At 48.8% G+C, this 12,726-nt stretch overlaps 1 protein-coding gene across 1 annotated transcript; it reads left to right on the top strand.

Moving 5' to 3' along the window:
• Positions 1-2,117: 2,117 nt before the first annotated feature.
• BOLA3 (bolA family member 3) lies at positions 2,118-12,326 on the top strand. The gene is made up of 4 exons (XM_007459393.1): positions 2,118-2,198; positions 4,351-4,474; positions 6,584-6,672; positions 12,077-12,326. Exons 1-4 carry the CDS (start codon positions 2,145-2,147, stop codon positions 12,140-12,142), a joined length of 333 nt encoding a protein of 110 aa, XP_007459455.1. The 5' UTR covers positions 2,118-2,144; the 3' UTR covers positions 12,143-12,326.
• The last annotated feature ends 400 nt before the right edge of the window (positions 12,327-12,726 follow it).

The raw sequence follows: 12,726 nt of genomic DNA, 5'->3' as shown, positions 1-12,726 counted from the left end.
ACAGTCATTTGTTCCTGCATTCTTTTATTTCCTTAAGATCATTAATTACTGAGACCTATTCAAGGGCAAGTGTTGTGGCCAGGCTTAGATCACAAAATGACTTAGGCCAGAAATGGCTCATGTCAAGAAAGCCATGCCTGATTCTCCTTCTCCGGGGACCTCCTACCCTATCTGCTTGCACAACCCATCCAAGTGCAACACCGAACATGTTGATTGTATAATCCAGCATGCAATACGAAAAAGAGCTGGTACATCCTTCAGTGTATACCAGACCACATGCTGCAAATATCCTACTAGAGAAAGGGCTTGGCTGAATTTTGGCTTTGATATCTATCTGAAGCATTCCAGCAGTGGGGCAGATTTGCTGATAATCATACTGAAACCGCAGAAATGTGTCTCGGGGCTCCAAGGAGCTCTGGTTCTTTATGGCTCAGCGTAGAAAGAATGCAGCAAGAGGCAAAGTGATACATAAGTGATTTATTAGAATAGGATGCTTGTGAGGTTCCAAGCAGCCGGCAAGAGGGTGCCGCCCCGACAGCTTAGTGGGCTACAGTTCTGTGATCAAAGGAGAAGTGGGGAGGGGAAGACCACCACCTTCCTCATTCTTCAGTAGATGTCAAGCTTCTGTCATCAGTTCCTCCTCCATGTCAGGCGGGGGAGTTTTCTTGTCCCTACATGGTCAAACTGGGACTGCCGTGGCACACTGGAAATGAGCAAAAAGGCTGTAACAGGGCTTCCCTGGTGGCGCAGTGGTTGAAAGTCCGCCTGCCCATGCAGGGGACACGGGTTCGTGCCCTGGTCCGGGAAGATCCCACATGCCGGGGAGCAGCTGGGCCTGTGAGCCATGGCCACTGAGCCTGCGCGTCCGGAGCCTGTGCTCCGCAACGGGAGAGGCCACAACAGTGAGAGGCCCGCGTACCGCAAAAAAAAAAAGGCAGTAACATACTAAAATGTGATAAATCATCTCAGGTTTCAGTATAATGTCACCTTTTCCTTATATTACTGTTTTCAGTGCGTGAAGAGAAGTATGTCTTAGGCATCATCAACTTCCTGAACTTACTGGGTAGGATGTGGGTCTCATTACACCATTGTTTTATTGTTTTGGGGCATATCTCATGCTTCTGTTGCACGGTTTTGTTGCTAGGCAAGCCTGCTTGGTTTTGTGATTAAGCAAACCTACTTTCTTGAGTGATCATTAACTTACAGGGGTCTTTTATACTTTTTCCTTTAATGATTCCTCAGTGGGATTAACTATTTAATCACCTACTTTGTCCCTTTACTCAGTCCCTATCAATACCGGTCCCTGATGGTGTCAGTTTCCACTGCATTGTGAAGAATCCAAGGTCTGTGTTTCCAGCAGCATCTGTGCTGGGCCGTGTCCTGCAGGCACCTTAGACTCAGACGAATCCAAAACTGAGTTAGTCGACCCCCTTCACCCCAAACCTAGTTCTCCTCTACTCATTTCATTGTCCAAGCCAGAACCCTGAGAGTCCTCCCTGCTGCCTTCATCCCCTCATCCGCTAATCGGGTCACTCCAGTCCATTCACCTCCCAGGTGTCTCAGTCCACTCCTCCCATCCCTGCTGCTGCTGCTCTAGTTCGGGCCTCAAGTCTCACTTGGACCATTGCAATAGCCTTGGTACTTCTGTCCTCGTCTCCAATTTCAGCCTCCTTCTGTCCCCGCTCCTTGCAGGAGCGAGTGATCTTTCTAAAACGCGAATCTGAAAACGACTCCCCGGCTTAAAATCCTCTCCTGGTTCCCTCCTGGAGAGAGAAACCCAAGCTCCTCAGTTTAGCAGCAAGTTTTCGGGTGGGGAGTTGGAATGGAGGCGTTCCACCTAGGGCCCCAGGGTCCTTGGGACGAGGGAAAGTCCTGCAGGACCGAGCACCTAGCACCGGCTTCTAGGCAGAGGAGGAAGGACCCGCTGGGGGAGAGCCTTGGGAGGCAGAGGAAGCCGGGCCAGAGCCAGGGCAGAAGGCAGGGCCCTGGGCATGGGGGGCGGCGTGGGCGGGGCGTGCGGGGGCGGCTCGCGGCCTCCGGACGGCAGGGGGCGGCCTAGCCCGTGGCGGCGGAGGCCCTGGACCCAGGCTCCACGTCTTTGGGGCGACAAGGCGACCTCAGACGGCGGGCCGCGTCGGCCGGGCATGGCGGCGTGGAGCCCGGCCGCGGCAGCGCCTCTGCTCCGCGGAACCCGTCGGGTGAGCGCGGGCGGGGACCGGGCTGCTCTCCCCTGGGCTGGAGCTGCGCTGGGACCGCGGGGCCGGCCGCGGCCGCGAAACTGGTCCACCGAGGGAGGCGCGCCGGGCCCAGAGCCTGCCCTTCATTTCTCTTATTCACTCACTTGTTAGTTCGTTCATTTAGTGGGCCCGGCTACGGGCACAGGGAGAAGTGTCAGGCCCGGCGCGTGCTGGGGGAGCTCCCGAATGGAGTGGGGGTTGAGGCCGAGGGGAATAGTCATAATACAGCAGGTACGGAAAAAGCAATGTTGATTTACTGAGCCGAAGACATGGGACTCATAGCCCGGAGTCGCGGCGTGCGTGCCGGGGACAGGGCTCCGGAAAGTCCGCCTGGCTTCTGTGACCTTGACCCTCCCCAAATTCCATACTCCCGGGGTAGGAAGCCAGCAGAGGGCACTCACCACGCGCCCTGCTAATTTTCTCTCCGCCCTTTCTGATTCATTCTTTCCTCACTTCATCCACTTCTTTCGCTTTCCTCTCACATTCCTCCTTCTCTTGGACCTGCCTCCCCCAAGCATGAAGGGCACTTCTGCTGGTGACTTTCAGAGTGGACAGTCGGCTTTCCGAGGATTTTGTCAGTAGATTACTGGTTTAAAGGCCGTTGCCTGCAGATCAGCTGAGATGAGGAAAAGGCTTCTCCCAAAGGAGTCAGCAGTGCTAACCACCCTCACTCCTTAGTGATTGCCGCTTCTGCGTGCCACCTGGCTACCCTCTGCCTTTGCCCCCCAGGGCACTGTCTTCAGAGGAGGTCCCATTTCCCCCACCCGCCCCCCAGTCTTACCCAGGCCCACAACTTAAGATTCTGTCCCTCTATACATCACTCAGACAGCCTCCCTCTAGATCTTTCTCCTGACCTGCATTTCAGTTGCCTGCTAGAATCAGGACTTCTTTGCAGGTGCCCAGTACATATGCCTTGAATCGTGTGGTTCTTCCCCTACTCATTCATTCATTCACTCATTCATCCATAACCCAAGTCCTCCTGAGGGCCTGCCCTGGGTCAGCTGTGGAAGACTGCAGTAACAAGACAGACCCAGTCTTGGCCTCTAAGACCAGTTGGTGAAAGAGTCAGTGCACAGGGCATTTTAAAGAAGGCGCTCTGAGGTTCTATAACCCAGGACCCTGATCTGGGCCGTCAGAAAAGGCCTGAGGATGGGCAGGACTGAGGAAGTGAAGGGATGTTGCCTTCAGCACCAGCACTTGATGAACAGCGCTCCACCCACCTTCCTCCTCCAGTTAGGGATGCCTGGTACTACTCCCTTTGCAATGATACCGTTATCTGGGAATCTTTCCTGACTTACTTCAAAAGGCACTGTTACTTTGGCACCAAGAAGCCTGTCTAACAAAGTCCAAAATCTTTGGCCTGACATTGAAGACCTGCCATGCTCTCTTTTCAGTCTCCCCTTTCAGCATGTGCTCAGCCCAGCCAAGGGGCTGCTGACATGGTTTTGTGCTCTTTCATCCATCAGGGTTGAGACACATTCCCATCAGGAGCACTGGGTCCTTAGGGTAGCCATTGGGGGAGGGGGGAGTGTTACTGCCAGTGGTAAATAATCTAAAAATGTTCTGACTTCAGGTCCTTTAATAGAATTCTGTTTCTTCTCCCAGTAAGAATTGCAAAGGGTAGCTGGCTTATTGAGCAGTAGGTCACAGGGTTACATCCCACTGGAGAGAATGTAGAATGTTAATCAGGCTTAAAGGGTGGGTGGCATTTGGCCCCATCAGTACGTGGTCAGTGGCATGCTGGCCTAAGCAGGGCACGCCTGAGCCAGGCTGCTGCCCGGCCTCTCCTGACTCTGCATCTTATTAAGGGATCCAACCTTGGCATATTACTTAGTGCTTCAGGTGCCTCACTTATTAAACCATCATCATGTTAGTGTCTCAGTGTCATGAAGAGTTAAACACTTGTTGAATTAAGTTGGGGCCCTTGTTATCTCTAGAGTCAAAGTGAGTTATTTACAACTCCACACCCCCCTCAAAAAAAGTTTATTCTGCATCCTGGAGAGCTTAAATGGACATCGGACACCATGCAGTCCCCCTGACTTAGCTCAGGGCCCTGCCTTGCAGGGGAGGGCAGGGGGGGCCTGCACAGTGACTCTCCTCTGTTCTGTGGCAGCTTCCTCTTCTCCACTGTGCCCAGCGTATGTTTGCCTCGCAGACTGAGGGGGAGCTCAAAGTGACCCAAATTCTCAAAGAAAAATTTCCTCAAGCTACAGCTATCAAAGTCACTGACATTTCAGGTAAAGTTTTCTCTCATCTTTCCCACAGAGTTTGGTAAGATTTTACCCGCTGGAGGGGTAGAGGGCGGGAGGCTTGGATGGAACTCGCTATCAGTGGCTTCTCAATACATGTGGCTTTTAGACACATAGACCTTGGCCTCTCCCGCTGGAAGGGTGGAGGTGGGGATGCAGAAACATTGGCGGGGAACTGCGAGGACTTGTGGTTGCCAGCTTGACGCAGCTCAGATTAGGTCTCTTTCGGTCACCCTGGGGCTCCGGTCCACAGCCTTTAATTTGACTTTGAGATGAGCCAGACTTTAATTTCCCCACATTCTTCTGACACCCTAGAATGCCAGAGCTAGAACTGACTCCAAGACGAGCCCAGAGAGGTCTAAGAACCTGCCTAGCCCTTCACAGGGCATAGGCGGCAGAGCCAGAACCCAGGGCAGACTCTGTCCTGAGCCCAGTGACCAGCCCCAGACAGGCCCTGCCTTTCTCAGATGGCCGCTGGCACCTCAAAGTTCAGGCTGACTGTGAGTTAGGAGCAGGCTGGGATATCAACTTCTGCCCACACCAGACGGGGAAGATAAGGCCTTTATCTAGACACACATGTGAAAGAGCTGGCCAGGGGTGGCATCTCCCACACCCAGACCCGGTCTTTGTCACTCTGCTGCTCGAGGGCTCACTGGCTTCTCTGGGAACATAACATTTACAAGGATAGGGAGAAAGTTTAGAAAGTAGTTTCACTCTGGACACTATAGGAAATTAACCAATCTAAAGATCTGTTGGAATGGTAGGTTGGGTGAGCCCTCTGCAGGGGTCCCAGGGCAATGCTGAGGTCTTTTTTTTTTTTAATTAATTTATTTAATTTATTTAATTTTGGCCACGTTGGGTCTTCATTGCTGTGCACGGGCTTTCTCTAGTTGCAGTAAGCGCAGGCTACTCTTTGTTGCAGTGGGTGGGCTTCTCATTGTAGTGGTTTCTCCTGTTGCAGAGCATGGGCTCTAGGCGCGTGGGCTTCAGTAGTTGTGGCTTGTGGGCTCTAGAGCGCAGGCTTAGTAGTTGTGGAGCACAGGCTTCGTTGCTCTGCGGCATGTGGGACCTTCCCGGACCAGGGCTTGAACCCGTGTCCCCTGCATTGGCAGGCAGATTCTTAACCACTGTGCCACCAGGGAAGTCCCAGTGCTGAGGTCTTGATGTCACCAGTCCTGTACCTGCCTCAGGCCCAGTTAGGGAAGAGCTGGAACTTGATCTCCAGTCTCACTCTGCCCAGCCCTGGGTAGAGTGCAGAAAGGGGATCAAGGCTAGGAACCTTGGTTTAGCCAAAGCTTAGGCTCCTAGAACCCCTGAAAAAAGCTTAACAAAGCCTATTCAGTTCTTTCTTGCCGCTTTGTGTCATGCTGGAGCAGCACGTTTTATTATCGTCAGTCATCAGCACTAGCTTTCCAGCCATGTGGAGACACAGCTCGGGTTGGGGGTGGATGGGTCCACACAAGCTCTGCCTTGAGAGCATCCCCAGACAGCCACCCCTTCCCTGCCGCAGCCCAGGGGGAAACCCTTAATGCTGCTTGTAGAGCAGGGGTGCTGGAGAGCCCAGCTCCGTGACCAGCATGTTTTCACTGTTTATTGTAATGCTGTGTCCCTGTCTCTCATGCTTCCTTGTTCCTTTTATTTTGGAGAGTATTGCACGTGGTTTTTGAAGCACATTTTAGTGTGTTTTTGCATTTTCAAAAATACCAATAGCTAGTCGTTTGGGAGGTGAAGCACTGAAATTCAGTCCCTCCCACCTTCTTCCATGGCATTTGCTGGCTAAATAAAAGGAAATAGTAGGAAAACCTACATTTCCTAGGCTTTACATGTTTTGTGCCTTATCTTTCCTACCCCAAAAACAAAATTCTGGGCAGTGCAAGTGCCTTACAAAAGGAAGAGCATGTTTTGGATTGAGGCAGCCTGCCAGGAGGAGGGCATGGTCAAATTGTAAGCCATGATCTTCTAACAATCTTAGCAACTTTCTACAGAATGATAACATTCAGACCTTCTTTGGATTGTGTGGTACTTACTTCAAGGACATAAGGAACTGTGGCTGCTGTAACTTAATAATTGAAACACTTTCAATCACATTTATTTCAGGAGGCTGTGGGGCAATGTATGAAATTCAGATTGAATCAGAAGAATTTAAGGAGAAGAGAACTGTCCAGCAGCACCAGATGGTAAATCAGGTCAGTAGAGGCTTTGCCACTGGTCTCCGCATCTGAAAGGGCCTGCAAGTGGAGATGGTATTGTACCACCAGTCCTAGGAAAGAATAATGCAATACCACAATCATGTGAACAGGACTCAGGATCTGAGAAAAACATAAACAAACTATCTGGGATTGGATTGTAGGCAGATATGAATTTTTTTCAAAATTGAAAACAAGCCACCCAATAGTTATTTTGCATTTCCCTGTATAGTGCTTCCGATGTTTACTGTGTACTGTTATTGTTGCATATTGAATAGTATTTGTAAACACAGGAGTACTAAAATATTTATGTTTTTGTAGATTTGAACATTTTTTTAAGCCTCTTTTAGGACTACTAAAGTAGTCCTAAATTGGGTAAATTGAAGGATGGCCTGATTGAGAATTGCTCCAGCTGCCCTGGACCCAGTGACAACAGCAGGGGTCCGGGACATCAGATTAAACCAGACTAAGGCCCAACATATTCATTTTCTATGCTTATTTTACTTGGAATTTATTCCAGCCTTGACCCTTGGGCCTATGTCTGTAAACTCACCCCATTCAGCCAGTGTGTTTGACATCATTCTGGAAAGTTGCACTTTGTGAACTAGTTTAACTTTTGTAAAGCACAGCTCTGCTCATGAAAGTCGAGTCCAGGTGTTCCAGACTGCTCTTCTAGGCCTTTCCCCACCCTTCTTGGCCTAGAGTCTCCCTCTGGGCCCTGCCCATTGGTCTCTCCATGCATCTGGACCTTTGTCCAGATCAGACCTCCTTCCTGGGCTGCCCCTCCCTCACTCCTCTGCCAGGCTCAAATGCTGTCTTCCCACCTGCCTGGCAGGGAATGAATGCCCTCCACCGTCTGACTCCAGGCTTTTCTGCCTTGTGTCCTGGATACTTAGGTCCCTGCCTCCATCCCTTGGCCCTGCGAGCCCTTTGTGGTCCGGTTCCTTGTTGGATCCATCTTTGGATTCCTCGTGGAGTCCACCTTCACTTGGATGTGGGCACATACAGCCCTAAGGCGTGCTGGTGGTCTGAATGGGCAGTCTGGGGTGGAACAGCAACCACTTCTGTCCTCCAGAAGCACTTCTAGCCCCATGTGATCCCAGGGATTGGAGCCAAGGTAGAAGACAAGGCAGGGAAGACCCAACTGGCCCAGATCATCCCCAACTGGTAGGACTTTGTTATCAAAACTACTCAGGCTGCCTAGTGCAACTGGGCTCCTGGGGGTGCTGTTAAGTACAGCACATCCCCTGGCCTGAAGCCATAGTTACAGGGATGCAGGTTCTGGAGTTGGACTGCCCACATTTCAAATCTGGGCTCTGCTACTTTCTGCTGTGTGACCTTGAGCAAGTTACTTAACCTCCCTGTGCCTCAGTTTCCTAATCTGTAACAGGGAGAGTAATAGGATTTGCCTCAAAGGGCTCTTTTGAGGATTAGTGGTAAAGTCATGTAAAGCACTGAGAACCGTGTCTGACACATGCTAAGTCCTTCATAAATGTCAGCCGCTGTCACCGTCATCATCACTGTTACCTATAAATGCTGCGAGGAACCTGCCGCAAGTTCAGGGGGCAGCAGTTTCCTCCACTTGGGAGAATGTCACCTACATCATCTTGGGCTCAAGGTTTCCTCTGGGCCCCTACTGAACATGTACCTTCCCTGGCCCCGTCCTTGCTGGAGAACCTGCTCACTTGTCTGTCATTGCCCTGGAAGCAGACTATGCAGGCCAGGCCCAGGTCTGTTTTCTTTTTCTTTTCTTCTTTTTTTTTTTTTTTGTAATTTTTATTTTATATGGGAGCATAGTTTATTAACAATGTTGTATTAGTTTTAGGTGTACAGCAGAATGATTCACTTATACAACTCAGGTCTGTTTTCTTCACTGCTGTGTCCCCAACACCTAACAAAGGACCGGGTACATAAAACAGCTCAATCAGTGTTTGTTGAGAGTTTATAGGGAGTAAGGAGAGCTGGCCTGGGTTTTCTAATTGATTTACAGAGAAGTTAAATGTTTAATGCCTGAAAGCCTTTCCACTTCAGAGAATTCACCTCCTGGCATTGGTGTACTTTTAACCTGGAGCAGCTACTGCCTGGGTTACCATAGCAGCCGCTTTGCTGGGCCAAGCACTGCTTGTCGTGGGGTGGGTGACGCAGGAGGCGGTGGTAGAGGGCGTCACTGCCATATGCTTTGGGCCAGGCCCCAGCGATTGCAGGATGATGAGGATTCCTTCCCCATCCATCCTGCCCCTACCCTGGGGAGCAGCCACACAGAGGAGAGCAAGCACCGTGTTCCCTTCTGTGTCAGGTGAGCTGGTCCATCCCAGCTCTGCACATTACAGTGCGACTAGAGCTTCAGATTCCTCGTTGGTGAAGATCACGTGAGGTGCTGGCCACACGTGCCCGCCTTGTGCTGGCATGGGGAAGGCGTTTGGTAAATAGCAGTTGCCCTCTCCCTTTCTCTGTCCTCTTTCCTGTCTGTTGTCCATCATCTTCCCCAAAGGGTGCCTCTGCCCTTGTTCCCCTACTCAGAACCCTTTGGTGGGCACCCTGGTTGCCCATGGAGCCCAGTCCCACCCTCATCTGGGATTTCTGATCCTCTTTGTGGTCGGCCTCAGTCTCCCCTCCATGGGCCTGGCTCAAAGCCAGGCTTTTCCTGGTGAATTGCAGCAGGTTCCCAGCCTTTCCTCACCTGCTCTCCTGGGCCCAGTGCCCTGTGCCTCTGTGCCTGTTGCACCTCCAGCCATCCCGCTCCTGGGCTACCTCCTCCACAAACGGCCAGTGTAGCAGCAAATGCTTCTTCCTAACAGTACCCGCAGCAGTGCTGAGCTGGCTTGTGGTCTGGCAGCATCCATCACAGTCTGCGCTGAGTCCATTTCTTGTGGGCTTGAGTTACTTTCCTTACCTTTTTTATCATTTTCCCATGCCTTTTTCATTTGTGTCCCCAGCACCCAGCATAATGCCATGGGCATAGTGGGTGCTGAAAAATGTTTACCTACTGTACATCTTATAAACTGTGGGACTTTGGCCAAGTCATTTCCCTACTAGGGCCTTAGTTTCCTGACCTATTTAAAGTGACCCAAGTGATCTCTAAGGCCCTCTGTAGCTGTAAGATCCTGTGACCTGTGTTGGGGAGCCCTCTGAGGGCTGCAAGAGAGTGGGGAGAAGGCCCTGGAAGGGGAAGTGCACAGGGCTTAGGGATCAAAGCCTGGATGGTTTCTCTGTGCAGGGTCTTTCATGTGAAGCTGTGACTGGGCCCTCAGATAGCCACAGAGGCTTTAAGAATTGTGGCCGAGACACAGGGACAGCCTCTAGGGAACATTCCATGCCTGCAGAAAGCAGAGAGCATGTGGCTCAGGGCGCTGTGTTTCCCTCTCGCAGCAGTGACATGAGGCTTTTTCCAGGGGCATTTCTGCTTATCTGCAGAGCTGAGGGGCTTATTTGTGAATATGGAGATGGTGGGGCAGCTCATTGGCTCCCAGTGGCATCAGGGGTGGCCAGGATGTCAGGATTCCCTGGGTTCAGGTTCTGTCTCACTTGCTGTTACTCACGTGCTGACTTTGGACAAGGGATAAACTCTATTTCTTTTTTTTAATCAAAGATGGAGATAGGACTAGATTATCTCTAAGGATCCTTCTGACTCAATATAACTTGACCGCATGTGTTAGTATTCTCTTTGTTGTAAGTGGCAGAGACAAAGTTAAAACGAGCATTAGCAAACAAAGGTAATTAATTGGCCCATTTAATGAAATTATCTAGATCAGGGTCTTAAGTTCATCTGCTTGTTCTTTCATATTCTCTTTTTCTGAGCTTCCAGTTTCTGTATGTTGGCCTCATTTTCTCCTACTGGAGATGGGCTTTCTCTTCTTGGTGGGGAACAGGACTCCAAGTTGCCTCCAAGTGACAGTATTCCAGTATGCAGGCATACCTCAGAGATATTGCAGGCTTGGTTCCAGACCATGACGATAAATCAAGCACATGAATTTTTTTGGTTTCCCAGTGTATATAAAAGTTATGCTTACACTATATTATATCTATCAAGTGTGCAGTAGCATTATGTCTAAAAAAATATATATATATATCTTAATTTTAAAATACTTTGCTAAAAAATGCTAATCATCATCTGATAATACAGGGATGCCACAAACCTTCAGTTTGTGAAAAAACACAATATCTGCAAAATATAGTAAAGCAAAGTGCAATAAGACAAGGTATATCTGTGGTGACCAAGAGAGAAGGCTCTACACTGAAAAATCCCAGGGAAGACTCTGATTGGCCCAGTTTGAGTCATGTGCCTCCCCTGGACCCGTCAGGCTGGTCCAGGGGCACATAGCTACCTCAGTACAGGTCAACTGGTAGTCCCACCAGCAGTACACAATTAAAGTGGAAAGGGAGAAGGGAGATTGCTGGATAGACTGGAAAAAAATGTCTACCCCACTGTGATGTCTTGGGCCTAGTATAAAAGGACTTAGACTCCCATGCCTCATTCAGGTCCTGTAGTGTGTCTCCTGGTACTGCAGGAGCTAAATATCTGTTTGATTGTGGTTGCCCATTTACACTTGGGCCCTGACATCATTTGTAACCTTAAACAAATCTCATAATTTACAACTTTATTTTCTGATTTAGAGTAAAATTGGGGAATTGGTGCTGATTAGTGTGGTTTTATCTTTTTATTTAAAAAAAAATTTTTTTTACATGAAGCTATATATTTTCTTTTATTCAAGTAATTTTTTAAAATTTTGGCTGTGCTACTCAGCTTGTGGAATCTCAGTTCCCCAACCAGGGATTGAACCCAGGCCTCCGCAGTGAAAGCATGGAATCCTAACCACTAGACCACCAGGGAACTCCCAGTGTGGTCTTAAAGAACAGCTGTTCTTTGCTCAAAATAGCAAAACAAAAAACAGCCTGAAAGTTCTTCATTAGGGGACAGGCTAAAAAGTTATGATACATATAATGGAATGCTATGCTGATACAAAAAAGAATGAGGGCATGCTTTGTGCCTGATATGGAAAGATCCCCAGTGTTAGGGGAAAAGAGAGTGCAGAACAGCGTGTTTGAAATACTGTCATTTGTGTTTTTAAAAGGTATTGGGATGGAATATATATTAATATTAGTTTGAATATGCATTTTTAAATCCTTGCAAAGATGCACATGAAAATACCAACAGTTCTGTATTTGGTTTGGAGGTGGAAACTGGGGGACAGGTGTGGGAGGGAGACTTTACTGCATGTCTTTTATGCCTTTTGATTTTTGAGCCAGCTTAAATACTGATTCCAAAAATAAAAAGGAAACGTTGTTAAAGAAAGTGTGTGCAAAGCTTCCTACAGAGATAGAGCTATATAAAAATACTCCCATAGAGACGTATTGTAATCAGTGTCAAATACAAAACAATGATGATGCTCTTCTGCTTCCTTAGGCACTAAAAGAAGAAATCAAAGGTATGCACGGATTGCGGATATTTACCTCTGTCCCCAAACACTGACCACGCCCTGGCTGCGTAGATGTTGCTGCTGAAACCTTGGATGTATCTTATTGCCACCATTCTTTCCTAGGCATATGACAAAAAATTTATCTATTTTGTTCATGGAAATTTCCATATTGTAATTATAGAAGAATATGATATCTATTTAGATGTTAATTAAAGGCAACAGACAACTAAAAATTTTTTCATTACAAAAATATTTATTCAATCCTGCTCTGTGCTAAGCAACATTCTTCTTCTTTTTTTTTTTAATATTTATTTATTTATTTGTGCTGGGTCTTAGTTGCAGCACGGGGGCTCCTTATTTGCAGCTCACCGGCTCCTTAGTTGTGCCATGTGGGCGCCTTAGTTGCAGCTTGAGGGCTCCTTAGTTGTGCCATGCGAACTCTTAGTTGTGGTATGCATGTGGGATCTAGTTCCCCAACCAGGGATTGAACCCGGGCCCCCTGCATTGGGAGTGAAGGTCTTACCCACTGCACCACCAGGGAAGTCCTGGCAACATTCTTCATATGGGGATAATGTAATTAATAAGAAGCAGACCAAGAAAGACTATATGAAATTTTTGAACAGTCATGAGTAGTGCT

Source organism: Lipotes vexillifer, unplaced genomic scaffold, assembly GCF_000442215.2.
Source record: "Lipotes vexillifer unplaced genomic scaffold, Lipotes_vexillifer_v1.1 scaffold51, whole genome shotgun sequence".
Taxonomy (NCBI): Eukaryota; Metazoa; Chordata; class Mammalia; order Artiodactyla; family Lipotidae; genus Lipotes; species Lipotes vexillifer.
This window is presented reverse-complemented; position numbering and strand designations above follow the sequence as displayed.

Excerpts from the sequence above, each read along its gene's own strand:
- BOLA3 (XM_007459393.1), top strand. The coding sequence starts at position 2,145 with ATGGCGGCGTGGAGCCCGGCCGCGGCAGCGCCTCTGCTCCGCGGAACC. Across the intron at positions 2,199-4,350 it reads TGCTCCGCGGAACCCGTCGG|CTTCCTCTTCTCCACTGTGC; the intron begins GTGAGCGCGGGC and ends GTTCTGTGGCAG. Across the intron at positions 6,673-12,076 it reads AGCACCAGATGGTAAATCAG|GCACTAAAAGAAGAAATCAA; the intron begins GTCAGTAGAGGC and ends CTGCTTCCTTAG.